The sequence below is a fragment of the Arachis hypogaea genome, chromosome 8 (assembly GCF_003086295.3).
Source record: "Arachis hypogaea cultivar Tifrunner chromosome 8, arahy.Tifrunner.gnm2.J5K5, whole genome shotgun sequence".
Taxonomy (NCBI): Eukaryota; Viridiplantae; Streptophyta; class Magnoliopsida; order Fabales; family Fabaceae; genus Arachis; species Arachis hypogaea.
In genome coordinates this window covers 48680347-48693525 of record NC_092043.1, presented here as the reverse complement: position 1 = coordinate 48693525, position 13179 = coordinate 48680347, and the positions used below count along the sequence as shown (strand labels likewise).

At 32.9% G+C, this 13179-nt stretch overlaps 2 protein-coding genes across 11 annotated transcripts; both read left to right on the top strand.

Annotated features, from left to right (window-relative positions):
* Positions 1 to 1569: 1569 nt before the first annotated feature.
* Positions 1570 to 5823, top strand: LOC112708024 (protein AMEIOTIC 1). Of its 2 annotated transcripts, none has more exons than XM_025760117.3 (8): positions 1570 to 2090; positions 3361 to 3709; positions 3791 to 4174; positions 4259 to 4316; positions 4399 to 4482; positions 4611 to 4897; positions 5071 to 5185; positions 5281 to 5823. In XM_025760117.3, the coding sequence occupies exons 2-8, from the start codon at positions 3423 to 3425 to the stop codon at positions 5374 to 5376; spliced, it is 1311 nt and encodes a 436-aa protein (XP_025615902.1). In that variant the 5' UTR covers positions 1570 to 2090; positions 3361 to 3422; the 3' UTR covers positions 5377 to 5823. The 2 variants fall into 2 exon arrangements, with proteins under 2 accessions (XP_025615902.1, XP_072057681.1); XM_072201580.1 differs by having other exon boundaries at positions 1818 to 2090; positions 2875 to 3709.
* Positions 5824 to 8083: 2260 nt separating this feature from the next.
* LOC112708022 (protein DYAD) lies at positions 8084 to 12203 on the top strand. 9 transcript variants are annotated; one of them, XM_072201576.1, is made up of 8 exons: positions 8084 to 8186; positions 9473 to 9796; positions 10070 to 10453; positions 10535 to 10592; positions 10679 to 10768; positions 11306 to 11598; positions 11752 to 11839; positions 11932 to 12203. In XM_072201576.1, the coding sequence occupies exons 2-8, from the start codon at positions 9519 to 9521 to the stop codon at positions 12025 to 12027; spliced, it is 1287 nt and encodes a 428-aa protein (XP_072057677.1). In that variant the 5' UTR covers positions 8084 to 8186; positions 9473 to 9518; the 3' UTR covers positions 12028 to 12203. The 9 variants fall into 9 exon arrangements, with proteins under 9 accessions (XP_072057677.1, XP_072057675.1, XP_025615898.1 ...); XM_025760115.3 differs by having other exon boundaries at positions 8104 to 8186; positions 9443 to 9796; XM_072201578.1 differs by having other exon boundaries at positions 8105 to 8186; positions 9443 to 9939.
* The last annotated feature ends 976 nt before the right edge of the window (positions 12204 to 13179 follow it).

Genomic DNA, 13179 nt, shown 5'->3' with positions numbered 1-13179 from the left:
ACAATTCTACCTGCAAAAGATGAGGAACACTGTTGAAAGGACTGCTCCGTCCTCACATTTGAGCAGAGATTCCGTGCCAATAGGAATTTGGAAAGAAAAATACCATTTGGATTCTCAAAAGGATTTAATTTAAATTTTTGGCAAAATAATTTTGAAAGGAAAGTAATGATATTTTAGTTTTTCAAAAACAATCTCAATTTGACAAATTGCACTAATTACTAATTATAGAGATATTCAAAATAGGAGTCTAGGGATTATATTTTGATGCGACTTTTTTGTAGAACTGCTTTGAAAAATAATTTTATGTCAGAGTGAATTTTTTTTGTTAGTTTTTATGTGAGTAGTAAAAAAAAAGGTTGAAAATAAGATGCAAAGATCAATTTTTGTATGTATCTTCTAAATATTTTTTTATATATTTTAATAAAAAATTGGAAGTCATGTCACTTATGAAAAAAAGTGATGTATTTTGTCACAACAATTTTTGGATGACAAAATGTCATTTTTTAAGGGATTATTTCATAAAATATAGAATCTTTTGTAGATAAAAATATAGTTTACTTGGATCAAAACATGCTCAATTCACATATATGATGAGATTACGTGAATCATATTAAATGGACTAATTTTACTATTTGTTTGGGTGAGTTTTAAAGAAAATATTTTTTTAGTTATCTTTTTTTAAAATATTTTATAGAAAAGTAAAAATAATTTTATGTTTGGATATCTTATATAAAAAGATCTTTTTATTTATCAATTATATATTTGGATATAATGATATAAAAGTACGAGAAAAACCCAAAATAGTCCCTGACAATTACTTCAAAAGACAACAAAGTCTTTGACGGAAAAAAATACCAACCCGATTCCGAGATTTATTTTTATGGGACTGATTAGCCCCTATGCCAAAAAAAATCAATGTTTTTTTTCACAGGGTTAATCAATCTCAAAAAAAAATTTCAGGAGCCAAATTGGGTATTTTTTTTTTCTTGAGGTTGTCCTTTCGAAATAATTGTCAGAAGACGAATGTGGTATTCACTCTAAAAGTATTTATTTATTTATTATATAAAAATATTTTTTTAAAAAAATCTTTTAAAAGAAATATAAATTACAATTTTTGAAAAAAATATATTTTTTATTTTTATAATATTTTTATTTTTACTATTAAAAATTTATTAAATATATTAAAAAATAATTTTTTATCAAAATAATAACACACAAATAAACACTTAATGTATTAAGAATGTTATTAAGTCAATCTATCATTTATCGAGTTAAAAGTTAAAACAGGCTAACCCAACCCACGTGTTATAATTCGTATATACATTTACTCATAAAACTTGTGGTATTAAACTTTATTATGTATAATAAAGTATATAACTCGTAATTTTACATAAGAAATAAACAATTTTATTGTTTTTGTCATGCAAAAGTAATATTATTTTATATAAATTCTTAATCAAATACCAAGTAATAATTATTTATAACTAATTTTAGTCAGGATAATAATAATGAAATCCACGTTGAAAATTTGAAATAGAATAAACTCAACTCTACGGATCCTCTCGAAATGTGAAAAATCAAAAAGGAGAGAGCGCACCGCAGGCGAATGCGGCACCGTTTCGCAATTTTGGCGGAGGAAAAGGGCTTTTACTATAAATAAAATAAAATTTTCTGCGGAAACGCCACACGCCATTAACAAGAGTCCAAAGCAAGTGGACCCCACACTCAGTGCTGATTAATGATTTCAAGCTTTTGTGGGGTTTTGGCGGTTAGGGTTTAGTTTCGGTATTTATTTAAAAGGGAGCCAGAGAGAGTGAGAGAGAGTGAGAAAAAAAAAAAAGAAAAGAAAAAGAGTAAGTGTGAAAACTCTCTGAAAAGTGAAAACCCCAAAAAACCCACAAGAAAAAAAAAAAAACCTTAAAAACAATGACACAATAAAGAGAAAGAGGATTCGTTTTCTCCAAACGTTATTATTTGTAGCAGCGGCTGCAACAACAATTGGGGTTTCTTTCGTTTCGTTTCGTTTACTTGGACACTGTCGCTCTCTCTCTCTCTCTCTGAGCTTCAACGTTTCGTTGATGCACCGATTGGTAGGGTTTCTCTTTCTCATCTTTTGTTTTCTATTTTGATTTCACGTTGTGTGATTTCGATTGTTAGGTTTTCTTTTGGTTTTAAACATCTGATATTCGTGATTGGGTGTTTGGATTTGGGGGTTTTCGGTGTTCCGATGCAGTTAACTCGTTGCATTGTGTTTGAATCCGAAATTCTATTTTCCTACTTTTTCTTTTCAAGTTCTTTTTTTTTTTTATGTGGATTTGTGTTCTGACTTCTGAGATTTGATGTTGATGCCAATGTGTTTTGGACTTTTGTGTAGGTAAATTTTGTTTCTTAAACTTTAGAACTTAGAGTGGGGTTTTGCTGAACCCTTGAATCTTTTTACCGTTTGATTTGGTTGTTAGGGAATGTGTGCTAGATTGGGATGGAGTTGATAGATCTTGAGTTAGGGTTTGTTCACCTGCTCTTTTGGTTTCGGATGCGTAATTTAACAGTTATGGAAGCTGGTTGGGGCAACCTTGTGTGTCAAGAAACCTGTTGTTCTTCTTCAGTGGAAAGTTAGTGTTACTTAAGGTATGGGCTACTGGGTATGCTTTGCTTTCCGGGGTTTCTTTGTTTTAAGGTTTGTGAATTGTGAGCATGATTTATATTGCTAGCGAAAAATTGTTGTGAGGATCGACTTAAATGAAAACCTGTCACTGTTAAATGCTGGTTGTTGATCAGGTTTTTTTTAATCATCACTGTTGACCGTTTTTATGACTTTATGTTGATAAAATTCCCTATTATTTGTTTGCCGCTCGTCATATCCGGTGCTGTCAGGGTATTAGATGGTCAACATTGATGCCTATCGATCATTATGGAATGAGGTCATTATGGGGGTGATGATGAGACGATCTGATCCCACTTCCCATATGTCTCGTATAGAATCTCAGGGCTAAAACTTCTCTTTTGGCCGAGGTGATTAATTTACAAAAATTATCGTCCTGATGCAAATTTTATGCCTAATGTAACACGTAATCATGCTGATGGTTGCCTTTGCAGTAGTTCAATGTTCCTCAGGTCAGGAACATGTAGTTAAGAATAGGCATGATAGCAAGTTGGTCAGAATGTATTTGTTTTTCCTTTGTTTATTTGTGCTCTCCCCCCCCCCCCCCCCCCTTCTGTCTCCCAAAACGCCAAAATCCCTTGTATGCTTGCACATGTTGAATAGTAAGGACACTTCCTTGCATTAACATTAGGGATTTCAACATGGACGAACACTCACTCAATCCTTTCTCTGAAATCAACATTTATGTGCATATGCAGTGTACAGAACTTCCGAGGGGCCTAACAGAACAATTGAGATAGTTTAACTGATACCTAGTGAGATGGCACAGTGGGGTGTTCGTCATCGATTGCCATTCATGGGTCAGCACGATGATGAGGGATATGAAAGTCAGCTTCCCGACTTCCCTAAGGAAGAGGAATCTAATGATGAAGAAGGAGAAGAAAAAATCATTAATACTGAGTCGTTATTTTTGCCAGAAACTAAGAAGAGGAAGCGAATTAGCCTTAGTCAGCTCAGAGAGGTAAAAGAGGAGCCATGTGGGAGGCAAAGTAGTCGCAAGCTTAAGACAAAAAAGCCTGACAGTAAGGATAGATGGTCAACTGAGAGGTAAAAGAAGACAATAATCTTTTCTGTTGTGTGCTTTTATTAGCAAGATATATTAAGTTTTGATGCAGTTACGTAACTCAGGTATAAATTGGCTGAGCAAAGTATGTGGGAGGTGTTAAAAGCTGAAGGTGCAACTTTTGAAAAGCCAATAACCCGACCTGCATTAAGAATGGCAGCACGTAAGCACATTGGCGATACTGGACTCTTGGACCACTTATTGAAGCACATTGATGGTAAAGTGGCACCTGGAGGTACTGAGCGCTTCCGAAGATGGTTCAACACCAAAGGAATCATGGAGTATTGGTTGGAAAGTGCTGACTTGGATGATGTCCGCCAGCTGGCAGGGGTGCAGGATCCTTACTGGATACCACCGCTAGCAATTAGGGCTGGCAGTGCCCCTTCTCAGAAGACTGATTCGTCTGATGAATTGAAACTACTTAAAATGGAAATGGCCCAACTGAAGAAGTATAGGACTTGGAAACTGAAATCCCAAAATATTTTTCTCTAGTTGCTATTATATTTTCTTTAATGATTTTATTTGCACAACAGAGATATGCAGCAGCTCATTGCCAAGCAGCAACCGAAAAGTGAAGTTAGTCTCATGGAGGTAAATATTTAATAATTTAAAAGCTCTTTGATTTGCATCTCTCATATCACGTTGTGTAGTTCTTATTGAACATCATTTTCAGGAGTCTCACAAGGAATTGGTGAAGTGGAGATCTGGTATTGATCATCACCTTACTGAAATCATGGCATCTCTGAAGGGTGTGCAGGTAACTAATTGTGTATCACCTCCAGTTTTCAGCCTGTTTAATAGGATTCAATGAGAAACATGTATGTTGAACATCTGTCATATTTGAGTTTTACATTTTTGCACTTTGATGAATTCATATATATTCAGGGCAAGTATGGTGAATTTACAATTTGGAAAACTAAAGTTGAGCAACAGTTTGCCGAAATAACAAATAAATTGAGTGATCTCAAAGCATCAAGGGAATGTGTTCCCCCTAGTTCTCCTTCAGACAGGTGGAAAGATTGGATAGAAAATACTAACCTACCGGAAGATGAATTTGCAACTTGGATTGGAAGTTCTGAGCTGCTTAATGTTCCACCAGAGATGGTACTTGATGACCCCAACACATCCCTCCCGACGCACTTACTTAGCGAAGGATTGGTTAACAAGCGGAGGTAATACTTTAGTCAATTTTTATAAATAATGAAACAAGCCTCTTTATTTGAATTCAAACTCCAGTCCCCTCCCACTCTCACCTTGCCCAACTTTGGGTGGGAAAAAAAATTGAACTGTACCAAAGTGTTTTTTCACCTATGTATTCCTCATTTTCTGGCTTCCAAAACATTAGTGATTTGCTGGAGGTGGTGCCTTTCAAACAAGAAGATCCTCCTAATGTGACCCCTGACTCGTCTACGACTGTTAATTCTAAGTCAGACCATGACAACTCAATGATGATGTTTCAGGTGATGGTCCGTACATTCTGCTAAAATATTAAATAAATTTTTGATTTTTTTTCAGTAGTATATATTCATGATTATTTTATAATCTTCCCCCTCAGGAGATGTACATGGATATATTCAAATGGAAAGAACAAATTGATAAGCAGATGATGGAGTTATCAAACACTGTATACGGTATGCTGGCAATGAAGTAGACATCATTTTCAAAGCCTAGGATAGGATTATAACCACCTCGTCCATATGTTTTTTTCCTCCACTGTGAAAAATGGTAGAGTTTAGAAATTGTACAGCATTAACAATCTGATCCTGAAAAATCTTTGCTAAACCTCCAAAGTTAATAGAAGAGGTTCTAGGTCTCACTCTCACATGCTTAACGAGCTGCAAATCATTGAAATTTTATTGGCATTTTGCATTAGGGTAATCAATCTAGATAGGGTACTCATTGGAGCTTCTATTTTAATGTTACTGTTTTCTTATTGACTTGATTAATGATTATGCCAATTTCTTTAGTTTAGTTTAGGGTTTACCGTATTTAACTAATTAGCTACTACAACGATCTTTCTTCAAAACTTGTACTTCAGATATTTGAGGGACAAGTTGTCTCATATTTATATATACAGTTTCTATAGTATCGCTGATCACATATTTGTACTCTTAATTTTAATTTGCCCATAATTCTTTGCTCAACTCCCCTGCTTCTATCAATAGAATGAGTGATGGAAGAAAGTATGTTTCTGCATTTTAAAAAATTAAAGGTAAATGAAAATTTTGTTATTATTGAAAAGTGTTTGAATTAATGTTTAAGTTTAAAATTAAAAAATAAATATGGTTCTTACATAACTAACCTTTCTGCCAGGAATTGTCAACATCAGTTTACATTTTTATTAACTATTCCCCTAATCCCCTCCCCATTTTTTCAACATTGGATGTTGTGTTTGTGTTGTGTCACGATCTTTTGAAGGTATTTGCTTAGACGACGCTTGAAGAAGGAAGATTTTTTTTTTCCTTCTCCTGTATTTAGATTTCCATTCCCTCATTTAATCTAATTATATAATAAATAATCAGTTTGAGATAATTTTTGTTCCATTTTTCTCCTTAGCTATTTTTCTCTGATGTTAATGTAATCATTATTGGCAATAATCTAATTAAGGCACAACATGGACGTATCGTTGGAATTATTAGTTATTGTTATTATTATTATTGGGATCTAGCTATCATGTCTTCTTAAGGCATAAATTAAGATTATTATTAGTATAAAAATTTACATATTAGATGATTTGACATATTTTGACTAAATATAAAAAAAATTGTATGTGAACAAATTTTAAATATTTTTTTAATAGATGTACAATAATTGCATTGAAAATTAAATTTTGTACAATTTTTTATAATAAATTTTTTTATTAGTAGTTTTAATATTATTAGCTAGACTCATTATTATTATTGGACATCTAGACAAGACTTAACGACGTTGACAAATGCATAGGAGATTAATGTATTCATATTTCCTATGTTGAAGCTCCATCAGAAATTGAAGCAATAAAGCCAATAAGATTGAGAGAGAAGCAAAGAACAGTAGAATAGAAGCTTTCAAATAGACATTTTTTTTATGTTATATATTCAAGTTTTTTTTATAATTAAATTTAATTAAGTTGGTCTAAATTTAATAAATAAATTTTATTAGTGGAGCTTGAATATACACATTTTAATGATGTGAAACGGTTTTTGTGTTCTCCTTCTCCTTTGGGGGCTAATATGAGTAAGGTTTAATTTGGGTAGACAGTTTAATTAATTTTTTTTTTAAAAAATATAGTTTAAATAATAAATATTTATATTAAAAGTAATTTATAAATAAGTTATTTTGTGTTTGAGTTTTTAGTTTTAAAAATGTTTATTTTAAAAGAAATGTGATAAAACGTTTTTTATTATGAGAGAAGTCATTTTTTTATTTTTCTATAAGTTCTTAAATAGTTTCTTAGAAAATTACAATTTAATTTTAAAAATTGCATCAAACATTAATACTCCTACTTTTTATAAGTCAAAAGCTCAAAAGAATTACTTTTGAAGCTTTCCAAGTGAGTTTTAACTATTGTAAATTTTATGCATTGAGTCAATTGTAATTTTAAAAGTCAATTTAAAATCCAACCTTAAATTTCAGAGACCAAATTGAATATTAACTTCATTATAATTACAATTAATAATTTTAAGCTAAAAAATAGTTTACAAGCGAAAGCATTGTTTTGAAGTAAGGATTATAAATACAAGCTTATGTTTTTGAATTGTAATAATTCTATTGATTTTAACAGTTGATCATAAGTATAAAATATTAAAGTAGTATAAACAATTATTTTGTACTTATTTTTGTAATTATATTATTTAAGAATTTTTTTATATATTCCAAATTAAAAGATTACTTAGCTAAAGTACCTAACTTAAGTTCATTGAGTGGGTAGTTTATTTATTCCTTAAGTAAGTTTTAAGAGATTCAAAATATACACTAGAACTAAATTTAAAAAATTATTCTTTACATTGAACTATAGTTTGATTTTAAATTTTAGATCTTCACAGAGGAAATTCTACAATATTATGGTGAATGTAATTATGCATTGAAAAAAATAGAGTTAAGTGCATTTTGAAAATTAACATATTATTAAAAATGATAAAAATAAAAAATAAAATATTTTAACTTCAAAATACTAAAATTTAAATATGAACTATTAGGATAAAATATAATAAATAAAAAATTAATATTTATTTAATTAATAAAAACTATAACACTCTTTATTTAAAGTATGTTTAAGAATAAGCACAATATTATAATATAAAATATTTTTTTTCCCTTCGAATATGTTAACGCAGCATAATAATAATAATAATAATAATAATAATAATAATAATAATATGTTAAAAGATTATTGAAACTTTTTTTTGGTGCTATTATTGAAACTTACAAAAAAAAAGCTTCACCATTTTCTCTTTCTCTCTTCGCTTCCTGCACCGATTGGTAGGGTTCTTACTTTTATGTTCGCTGCCACTATTTTTTCTTCGATTCACGTTTCGTGCCTTACTGTATTAGGTTTTTAGATGTGTTTATTCCAATAAATTTGGGGGATATCCGTGTTCCGATGCAATGAACTTGTCGCATTTTGTGTGAATCGGCTACATTTTCTTATTCCTTCTTTTTTCAGCTGCATAAGCTTTTGTTGCATTGCATTTCTTTGTTTACCTGTGAAGATTAACCTTGTTTAATCATTAGTCCGTCCTGCTGATTTTTTCTTATCAGTTTAATGTTTGGTTTGGTTGTTGTTGATGCCTGAGAAACTTTGGTAGAGTGAGAGATATTGATTTTAGGGTTTGTTACCTTGTTTTGCGTTTTGCTTAAGTGCTTCGTCACCGTGATCTTGTTCTGTGTGTTTTGGTCGTGTTACTTAAGGTATGGGATGTATGCTTTGCTTTATTTACTGTTTTCTTCGTTGAAATGTACTTAGGTTGGCGAGAATGATTTGTAAATATACTGAAAATGGCTGTGTCCGTTTCAATTTTGTTGAAGGTAGCAGATCCTATTTTGTTGACTCAATCATGTTAAAATGCTCATGCTTGATCCGGTTTTTTTTAGTTGAACAATGCTTATCTTGTTTGCGTCATGTTTCATTCTCACCATTCACTTATCTATTGTGTTTGAAATTTTTATTTATTATGAGCAAGCATTTTGATGACTGATGAGTGTTGAGTGATGTCTACTATTATGACATCTTTTAATTTAACGTTCTTAGTTATACGAATAATTTAGCCAATATGTCAAGTTGGTGGCCATCTATTTGTGTACTATTGTTTTGTTATGAACAAAATTTTGGTAGTTCAGTGTTTTCTCTAATGTGCATAATGTATACACACAGAATAGTACTGATACTTGCGCTTAAGAACTAAGATTAGGGAATTGGAGTTGTAACTGAGGAACCTTTTGGAATAGAACTATTTCCACCCTTAAGAAATCTCCCCTAAATTGGAATCCTTTGGAATCTTAAGAACTATTTGGTTTAACGCATAATATTTTTGGATATAATACAAAACAATGAGTTAATGTGGTCATCATTTGGTACTAGCCAGATTTATTTAACTTGTAAGAAATGATGCCATGTTGCAGTATCTTAGATTCATAACATGAAATCTTAAATTAAATTAACCTATATCACCTGATGTATTACTGAACAGAACTTTTAGGTTTGTTTAATTATTATTATGTTTCTAATCCTAATGCAGATTTACTGATCTCAAGATCCATATTTTTAGCAATATACTGATCTGGCGAAGGATGGTTTAATTGATAGCTGTTAAGATGGAACGATTGGGTGTTCGTCATCGAATGATGTTCACTGTTCAGCATGAGGATGAGGGATATGAAAGTCAAAGTTCTCTTGATACTTGCGAGGATGAGTTACTGAATGATGAAGAAGAAGAAGAAATTATTAACAATAAAATTTTGCCAGAAATTAAGAAAAGGAAGCGACTTAGCCTTAGTGAGCTTAGGGAGGTGAAGGAGTCATGTCAGAGGCAAAGTATTAGCAAGCTTAAGACTCACAACTATGAAAGTAAGAATAGATGGACATCCCAGAGGTATGAAAATATGGTATTATTTTTATTGTGTTCAATAACAATGTATACTGAAGGGGAGCCTCGGAGCAGCGGATGAGTTGTCTCCACGTGACCTCAAGGTCACGGGTTCAAGCCGTGGAAACAGCCACTGATATAATTATCAGGTTAGGCTGCGTACATTACAACCTTGGTTGCGGCCCTTTCCCGGACCCTGCGTTAAACGCGGGACGCTTGTGCACCGGGTTGCCCCTTTAATAACAATGTATACTAAGTTAATGCAGTTATGTAATTTAGGTATAGAGTGGCTGAGCAAAGAATGTGGGAGATTTTAAAGGCTGAAGGTGCTACTTTTGAACATCCAATAACTCGACCTGCATTAAGAATGGCTGCTCGAAAGCACATTAGTGATACTGGACTGTTAGACCACTTGCTGAAACACATTGACGGTAAAGTGGCACCTGGTGGGACTGAGCGGTTCCGTAGGTGCTTCAATACCAACAGAATCATGGAGTATTGGTTGGAGAGTGCTGACTTAGACAAGATCCCCCAAAAGGAACAGTTGCAGCTTTCTTACAGGATGCCACCATCCGAATCTTTGGAAGGCTGTACCTCCTCTTCGGCTTCTGATTCATCTGATGAACTGAAACTTCTTAAAATAGAAATGGCCCAACTGAAGAAGTATAAAACTTGGAAACTTAATTTTAAAATACTTTTGCATGTTAGCTACTTTATTTTCGTTAGTGATTTTTATTGTTGCAGATGTATGCAGGAGCTCATTGCTGAGCAGCAACAAAAAACTGAAACCAGTTTAATACAGGTAAATGTTGAATAATTTGGTGTCCAATGATTTACTCTTTTATAAATCACTTCATGGTGTTACGTTGCTTATGTGTTGTGATTCAGTTTCAAGAGATTCGCAAGGGATTTGTGAAGTGGAAAGTTGTGATTGATCGTCATGTAAAGGAAATCATGGCTTCTCTGAAGGATGTCCAGGTAACTAATTGCATAGTTGGTTGCGCTATCACACAAGGAGACAGATTTTTCCTTATTTATTTTTTATCTTTCTTCGTTGCTCATAACATATTATTATTAAGGTTTATGAAGTTAATGTTGAACATATACACTCCTCAATACTCTAAAGCAAGAGGGACTTGCTTTTACATTCAATTTCTTTATGAGGAGTTGAGTTTTTCCTTTGCATGCTACTTTTTTTTTTTTTGCTCAACTAATATTTTATTGTGAGATTTGTAACACAAGCGACTCTTCTCTATCCTGTATTAATTAATTATTTATATTTTTGTGTTTCAATTTTTTTTTCCTTTAAAAAATAATATTACCAATAGTGACATTAATTTAAAATTATTTATCGTATGTTAATTAAGACTCTCAACTTACTTCAGCTAAACATGTTTAAGTACTTTAGATCCATTAAGATTTAATGGGCCTCGTGTTTTGTTCAGTGAGTTCAATTTTGGATTGTTTGTCCATGTGATTTCTGGCTTACTGCAGTGTTGTGTATTGTATTGAAAGGGCAAGTATGGTGATTTAGTGGTTTGGAAAACTAAAGTTGAGCAACAGCTAGCAGAAATAACAAATAAATTGAACGATCTCAAAGACTCAAAGGAATGTCCAACTTTTCGTCCTCAAGAAACCTGGAAAGATTGGATAGGGAGTTCCAATCTAGACCATATTCATGGAGACAAATTTGCTCCTTGGATTAGGAGTTCTGGGGTGCTTAATGTTCAACAAGAGGTCATACATGAAGATCCTAACTCTACCCTGCCAATCCAGCAGCTTAGTGAAGATCTAACCTACGCAAAGAGGTAACAATGAAGTCAAACTCTTAAAATCCGTTCCCCGAGTCCTCGCCCTCTTTCAAGTTGGAAAAATTATCCAACCAAAAGACATGTTCTTGTGCTTTCGATAATTTTTTTTCCCTCTCAAAATGGTAGTAATTTGATGGAATTGATTCACAGGAAACAAGATCAACCAAATGTGACCGCTGATTCATCTACTACTGTTAACTCGAAGTCAGAGCTCGACAACTCGTTGGTGATGTTTCAGGTGATGTTGATAGTGTGTACATGCCACTTTAATAATGTTTATAAATGGTTTTTCAGCAGAATATTTTCATTTTTTATCATCTTTTCTCACAGGAGATGTATAAGGATATATTCAAATGGAGAGAAAGAATTGAGCAGCAGCTATTGGAGGTCTCAAATGCTATATTTAGTCTGCTGGCAATGAAATAGAGATCAATTCCATGTATGAAAGCTAAGGTAGGATTATAAGAGCATAGTTATTCTTTGTTGAACTTAAAATTGTTATAGTTTAGAAATTGTACGGCTTTAAGATTTTGATTCCACAAATATTTTGCTAACCACTTACCTTCAAAGAGGTTCTGATGTTCGTGGGGTTACCAATCAAATTGGCTATTTTCTTCGCCTACTTAATATTATGATAAATAAAAATTTAGTGTGACTGCAAACAACGACAAAATCTTATACCATTAGTTGAGTCGGCTATATGGATTAGAAGACAGCATTGAATTTTATCATGTAAAAATCAAAATACGTCCATAATTTTTCGTATATCACACCACGACAATTGATCGATGTTCTAAAATGAGATCTTTTTTTGGGACTTGTAAAATGAGATGTTAAATATCAACTTTTAGAAATGAACCATATACCCCTACGGATAGAGTTAATATTCAAAATCGTTTCTGAAAGATACCTCGATCTCCATATAAGTCTCCGAAATATAAAGCTAATCAAAATTGTCCTCAAAAGATGACGGACATGACCATGTTAGTCCTTCCGTCGTTGCTGGCTAATATTGGGTGACGTGTTCTGTTAACTGCCTAGGTGGATGATGCCTACGTGTATGCTAGAATTGTTGATAAGATAAGTACGTTAAAATAAATCAAATCAGTCCCTTAGATGATAAACCCTAATCCTAAAATAAATCGCGGTCTATAATCAAGCAGCTCCAAGAAGAGAGCTTGTCTTTCACAAATGATTGGCACCATAACACTCAAAATCCAATGTCAAAGGCCATCCTCGCTCGAATCAAACCCCGTAACAGCCCTAAAGTCACCACCTTTAGCCGACCCGCTTTAGTCCCACTCGTTATTGACGCCGTTCAAATACTGGCAACCTATGCCCATTGGCAGGACTCCCTCGAGTCTCGCTTTGCAAAATCTGAGGTTCTAGTTTCGGACGTTGCCCATTTCGTTCTAGACCGAATACACAACTCCGAGCTGGGTTTGAAGTTCTTCGACTAAGCTAACTCGAGATCCTTTTCTTGTTCCCTCGACGGCTTTGTTTATTCCTCTCTTCTTAAGCTCTTGGCAAGATTCAGTGTGTTCTTCGAGATTGAGCTGGTTTTGAACAGCATGAAAG